The sequence below is a fragment of the Prenolepis imparis genome, unplaced genomic scaffold (genome assembly GCF_030444845.1).
Source record: "Prenolepis imparis isolate NDT839.2.m4 unplaced genomic scaffold, iyPreImpa1.0 SCAF_12, whole genome shotgun sequence".
Lineage (NCBI taxonomy): Eukaryota > Metazoa > Arthropoda > Insecta > Hymenoptera > Formicidae > Prenolepis > Prenolepis imparis.
Genome location: NW_028141170.1, coordinates 7,635,027 through 7,642,105, shown reverse-complemented (window position 1 = coordinate 7,642,105; position 7,079 = coordinate 7,635,027). Strand labels below are relative to the sequence as shown.

Genomic DNA, 7,079 nt, shown 5'->3' with positions numbered 1-7,079 from the left:
AATACTCACCCACACGCAATGTTCTATCACTAGATAACTATACTTTAACCGTGGCCACAACATAAACTTTCCTCTCAACAAATTTTACGATTCAAAAATATTTTGCGCATAAATGATAAATGATAATGGTATATAAATGATAAATCTGTTCAAATATATTTCTCTTATCATCCAATGTACGCCAGAAACTGAAACTCCATTAAAATATTTCTCTAGCTATTAGCGATACTATAAATATTTTTTAAGGATATCGTAAAAAAAGCTAGAGTAAAATATTTAGATTGGTTCTTCCTAGATTGGTTAAGATCCATAATTACTTTTCAACAAGGTAACAAGGTTTCCTTTACTGCAAGTTAACTAAATCAGAAACTTTCATCAAGAAGTTGCGACTAACAATTATCATAATATAGCTGAAATGACCTCTTGAACTTTGTCATAATTGAGAAGGAAGAAGTTAATAACGAATTATTAATTTCGTTTCTATCATAATGTGATAAAATTGGTATTCTTGTAATTAAAGCTTTTCATTAATTTTCCGTGCTAATAATTCCGTTTTTATAATGTATCATATAATAATTTAAAAATTAAGAAGAAAAACATATTCTTTATTCTGTATTGATTTATTAATTTTATTCTGTTTTCAATCTATTTGGCTATTTCACCAATTGCATTTTCTTCATTAATTTAATTAAGTCTATTAAGTCTATTTGCATAGCAAAATTACATAATTGGATCGTTAATTATTTCATTATAAGACTAGAAAGAAAAGAAAAGAATGATAAAAAACAAGAGATAAAAACATCTTACATCAGCAAGGTTAAAAGATATTAAAATTTTATATTTTAGTATTTAATATTTTATATTATAATTCTATTCCTTTTATATAAAGCGTACGATAATACCGTTGAGTAAATCCAGTTAAAACATTTAATGAAATTTCTACTGCTTAAAAAATTTTCGCAATCAATATCTCGTATATTGCCCGTACTTTAAACGCATTTTGGCGTAACCAGTAAAAAAGGCAATTATTATCTTGATTGCTTTCTTTGAAGCTTTTACGAGAACTTAACGCTAGCCCTAGATCTTAGAAGGATAATGCGTCGGCGACGGGTGCGATGGGAGAAACGGCGCCGAAAGAGGAGGCGCGCGAGCGAGACAGTAGAAACAGCCACCGAGCGCAGATCGTGGTTGCTAGTAGTCAGTCGGCGGTCGGAGTCCGCGCGCGACGGATCGCGAGGTGGTAGGTTTGTACTACTTGCTCGCTCGTTTGGCAGCGAGGTGCGACGATACAGTTGACTCCGCGCGAGAGAACACGTGCATATATGTACGTGCATGCGTGCGTGCATTTTTTTCGTGTGCGACGATAAGTGAAAAGTGCTTCGTGTTTTCGAGACGAATGTCGCGCGTGGATGCGGACTCTATAAACGAATATATATATACATATATACGAGAATTCGTCTCGTCCGAACCGGCTCTTCGTACGTATTCGCAAGACGCGCTCGTAATTTAATTCCCGACAAAATTTCGCGCACGAGTTACATTCGATAAGCTTTCCGTACAGGCGGCGTGCGATTTGGACCGATGCATTTCGGTGGGCCGCGTGACAAAAATATCCGCGAAAAATGTCGGCAGCTCGCCAAGCGGCCTCGAGAGCAGCCGTCGCGTGTCTTTGAAACAGCTTTGATAAGATAATCCAGAAATAATGATCGATATAATCGTCGCATCGATGAGCGCGACGAAACAAGATATACGTGATATTACTGCGAACGAAAATTGGCTACGAAAAAAATTGGCAGATTTTCCGAAGCGATAGCTCTGTGCAGAATTCTCGAACGTCGGATCTCAAAATACGTGTCAGGGATGTAATAAACCCATTCTTGACGTTCTATTTGAGGGATCCGTATTGAGGTTTCTTTTTTTACGAATTTTCACGCGAGCGTGACGATATAAAAGCGTCTTCGAGTCTTCTGACGTTTATGGAGCTCCGAGATCCCTCGGAAATTATACCGCGCCCGAATATGGACCGCGAGATACGAATGAGCGAGAGCAAGAATGCGCGTCTATTCTTGAGGAACGTTCGCGGCAAAGGCTGCACATCGCGTTCTGCACAAAAAGAGTAGCACGTCAACTGCTGAAAAGGAATACGTGCGCGGAGAAAGGAAATGTCAAGTATTCCAGACACGCGTATGTGACAACGAAAACTCGTTCGCCCGATCATTTCTCTCGTCTTCGGAATTTCCCAATTGCGTAAGCCGTACGTTTTGTACGAACGTGACGTAAGTCGAATCTTGGGAATCTCTTAAAATAATTATGTCATAATTCTATTAATTATCGCCACTATTCTTTGGCGCAGAGCTAGGCGCTGTGAAAGGAGACTCGAGGGTGCAAAGAAATATATAATACCTATTCTACACACGTTTCTGTCGGTGACGCGTTACTATAAAAAAAATTTACTTTCATTAGAAAGGGCAACGTGGCAAGAATAGTCAATCTTCAATAATGGACGAAAATATAAACGTTGAAAATTTATCGTATTAATATTTAAATTTTAATTGCGTTAGTTTTTTCGTTTTCATATTCGCACGAGCAAAAATAAGAATTCCAGCAACGTGAAAAAACTCCAGCAATTATAAATTCTGCTGTGTGTATTCGCTCAGTGAAAATCAACATTCTTCATGAATAAATAAACCAGTACGAGTTCGAAGAAAAAAATCAAACAACTTGCGCATATCTGACGTGACACTGTTTTTCCCCCTAAATAACTTTTTTTACAAACTTTGTTTGAAACATTGATTATTTTTCTGTTTCTTCGACCGCGAGTGGAACTAGAAAATATAACGGCAAATACAGGAAAATATAAAAAGAGTACGAAATATAAAAAGTGGTACGAATCAAAGTACAAAAGCTTCGTGAAAAAACAGCTAGTTGTAGAAATACGAAATAAAATGCAAAATTTCTTTGAGATAAAAAACTTTTGTATTTTTTACTAGTTTTTTAGACTTTAAGTTTGCGAATTCTGTAAAGCTCCTTTATTGCAGAGACGATTTTACGAATAATCGTGAAAAGATGTCATTCCCCCCATTACGTCACAGGTTAAATACAATTTTAAAAAATATCTCACACATAATGTGATATTTAATGTGATTTAAAATTATATGTAAAATGTTAAGAATAGAAAATTATTCCAATTACTGCGAGAGTCAACAAAATTGTGACCAAAGTCAAAAGAGTGTAGACAAAACTCGTTTCTGCCAAGTAGCCCTTCGTCCATTCATGCATATTCAGCTAGGCGTAGAGAAAAAAGAGTGACAACCCCAGTGTGACCGTGAATGCAAAATACTTTGCAACACAAAAATCTTTTAATGAAAAACTTATAAAGCGAAGAGTTGATGACTTGTATTATACTTTTCTTATAAATATGAAAATTTTTCATCCTTTATCTTTTTTCTATAATCAACGAATGCTTAACAACCATTACGCAATATCTATTTTCTTCGTTGAAGTTAACTTGGGTATATAAAAATTTATAACAGAAACAATTCGCTCTTTTTTCTTTGGTTATCAGATAATTTCACGTAAAAAATTATGGATTGCAGAAAATAAAGATTTTTTTAGAACTTGTACTTGATATAAAATTTTTTATATCACAGTAGTTTGGAGGTTTTTCTAAAAAGAAAAAAAATTACTCAAATAATTGATTTAACAAGTGTGGGTGAAGACCCTCTGCAAAAAGTTTATATTCGTGATATTGCAGCGCGAAAAGGCGTCATCGTTCGTCGTTGAGTGTCGCACGATTTTTATCTCCGCTCTGTTGACGTTGTGGCGCGAGCTAAACGATCGTTTTTATTCCCCATAGAGAAGAAGTGGATCCGCGTCGGGGGAGAAAATGAACGGCGCGGAATAGAAACGGCGCGAGAATGTAGGAGACCCCGAGGAATAGAAAGTCGTTCACGCGAAACGCACATTTTAATACGATAAAATTACGAATAATAGGCGCGCGATGCCGGTGTCTTGTCGCGATTTGTCGAACCGAATGGAAAAGTAAAATGAATTCGTTCAAATCTATCAAACGATCTGCGACTCCGGCTGAAAATCCTCAAAATTGAATCGGGTTTCCGCCCGATCGTCGCCTTTTTAGCTGTGCTCCGTGACACTGCAATAATTCGATTATTATTTCGCGCGTGGTATATATATGTATATTTTCACTCGCGAGAATATAACGCGCGTTATTATTTGTAGCAGAGTAAAGCCCCTGCATAAGCGCGCGAATCGACGCGTCGCGATTGTATCATTTGCTCGTAGAATACAGGATACAGGATATTATGAACAGCTTTATCTCGTCGCTCGTTGCTTGACATAACGTATCTCCGCTCTTATAGTATATTATTCAATATATCACGACGAGCGTTTCAGACAGATTGTATCTGACTCTGCTTGTTTCAAATTAAAATCTATAAATACAGTTGATAAAAATTATAAAATACTTTTCATATCGATCTTTTATAAATTTATATGAATTTAAATAAAAGAAATAATATATAATAAATCTGTGCGCATCTCCCTTTAGAATACTTTTCGAAAAACCGAATGTCGCTAATCGCTTTCGAGTGGGAAGACATCCCTCGTAGCAGAAAGACGACGGCAATCGGATAACTTGCGAGAAGAAAGAACTTATCGGTTTTCAATTTAACCATCGACGCTTCAGTTCTTTCGCGGCGCAATTGTCGCGAAAGTTCGGAGCGATCGACGGTGAATTGGCACACACGCGTACACGTGACAAATATACGAAGACCTGCATATGATTATGCACACACACACACACACACTCGCACACAGATAATAGCGTGAAGCTCAACCCACCCGTTAACTCTCCAGTCTCCTTTCCAACTTTTGTCACCACAGAGCGACTGCTTCCGTTACATTCGCATCAACGCCGATGCTATCTGGCGAGTGTCAAGTTCAGTATTTCATTTGTAAATTATTTTTTCCCGCGAGTCTATCGCTCGGCACCTCGTCTGTCTATCCTATCTGCTATCTTGGTAAACGCGGCCCTAAAATATTTATGTGCACAGATACCGGGTTTTCGAGCGCGGTCCAATCGCAGCCGCCGTACGCGAGAATGCCGCGGGCCGATTAATATAAAACCTGATCAAATCGCGTTTCGAATTGAAAAAAAAGGAAAAAAAGAGAGAACACAAAACAAAACTACCATTTCAACAACGCGTGCCGAGGGCGTTTCGCACGATCGCGTATCGTTACGAACCGTACCGAGTCGCGCTGAATTCCCACGAAATTTCGAGGGGGGAGTCGTGTGTCGCCGTGGGAAATTAATCGGGCGTGAGTGTGTGCAGCTCGATCGACAAAAGTGGCTGTTTTCCGAATGCCGAAACTTCTCTCCTGGATTCGGTGAGCGAGAGTCGAACAGTGGAGAAGGAGCGGGAAAAGCGAAGCCGAAGGAGATGCGAAGTGGAAAAGGTCCGCGCCTGGTCGGACGAACCGGATAAGCGGCGCATACACGCACACGTGGAAAGGACAGACCGACAGATTGTTAAATGAATGTTGTTGCGGCGGGCACTGGCGATCACGACGGGAAAATCGAGGGGGCACGGCAGGATCGCTCGATTTAAATTCATAAATGTGCGAGCGGACGGGCCCACAATGGTGGCTCGGTTCCCGCAACAAGTTCTGCTGTTACTCGTACTCGGTGAGTAAGAAACACCCGCGGGTATTCGAATGAATATGTCGCGGAATAATCACACTTTCCTTCGACGATAATGAATTCGAGACGAATGAGAAAATGAGAAAAGTTAATAATGTTTTGAACTTTAAACAAATGAAAATTAGAGAGAGAGCTTTGTTAAAGTAAAAAAATATATAAAAAAATAAAGTTAAATAATCCTGTTCCTAAATTATTTCTCTCGCATTAATAAAATAATTACAGAATCTTTAAGAATTTATCAAACTTCGTGGTAGTATTGGAGAAAATATAATAATAATATATAATCATAGAGAATACTTGAGTATACCTATAGATATTTCAAGTTTATGCACAATTTAAAATCCTTAAGAACTTGAATAATATATTAATATATCTTCTGCAAAAAAACAAAATACAGATACTTATGTCTATACAATAATTTAAAAAAAAATGCTAATATCTTTTCTCTTTTTCCCGCCCAGCCAGTAGTTTCAATTTCGAAATATCGATTTTGGGCACGCTTATTTAAAAAATAGCGTAATATAATTTATAAACAATATATTAATATTTAGACATAACATTTATCGGCATATATATCTTATTAAAAAATCATTGCTCGAAACTTCATTTATACTACTACCTTCAAAATAAGTGGGTCATATATCCTCTATATTTAGGTACCAGTCAAGTTAACCCGCCATGTGTGCACACGCGTGTAGCATAAACGCACATACTTATAGCGCCTGCTGATTTAGCTCTTTTTCACCGTGTTCTTTTTTCTTGGCGACACACACTGACTCGGGTCGTATCGAGTTTCGACACTCGGAAGGTTTGTCTAATTAAGGCTGTAGAGACAACGCAATAGATCAACGCGACTCTCAGATTTTATTTAAATTCGTAAAGCTATAATATAAATAATATCGTCCATCTCTTATGACTCAAAAATTATTAATTTCTTAATCATTATTTCTTGTTTTACTTCAAGGAAAACTCTAAAAGAGATATCTTATATGCAAAATTAATTTCAATGTAATCTAGTTTTTACAGAAGATTATACTATCTTTATATAAAAAAGAGAGGATTTTATGAAACATTCTAAGAATGTTTATGAATAATATCCAGATAGTCGAGATGATAAAAAAGTGGCGACATACATATACATATGTAAGCAATTACTAAGATGAAAGCTTGATTACAAGCAAGATGATAAAAGACGGAAATACTCTGTGATACGTCATTTAGACGCAGTAACTTTTACACGTGCTTTCATGAAACAAAGGCAAATGGAGTTTAAATGTGCGTAAAACGCAAATACATTCTCGAGACACCTTATCCTGTTTCTTTTTTTATTGCATTCTATCTGTTCTCAACTTGCAGTGCG

At 37.2% G+C, this 7,079-nt stretch overlaps 2 protein-coding genes across 11 annotated transcripts in view; one reads left to right on the top strand and one right to left on the bottom strand.

Moving 5' to 3' along the window:
• Positions 1-7,079, bottom strand: part of LOC145944121 (uncharacterized) — a 399,257-nt gene that overhangs the window by 354,513 nt on the left and 37,665 nt on the right. The window lies entirely within an intron of this gene.
• Positions 1,215-7,079, top strand: part of Neto (Neuropilin and tolloid-like) — a 116,697-nt gene continuing 110,832 nt past the window's right edge. Inside the window, exons 1-2 of one of the 7 annotated variants that reach the window (XM_083052222.1) lie at positions 1,215-1,478; positions 5,179-5,704. In XM_083052222.1, coding sequence (XP_082908348.1) covers positions 5,557-5,704 — 148 coding nt within the window. In that variant the 5' untranslated portion in view covers positions 1,215-1,478; positions 5,179-5,556. Of the gene's footprint in view, positions 5,705-7,079 lie in introns of all 7 variants that reach the window. The other 6 variants (XM_083052219.1, XM_083052221.1, XM_083052218.1 and 3 more) reach the window with 6 other exon arrangements.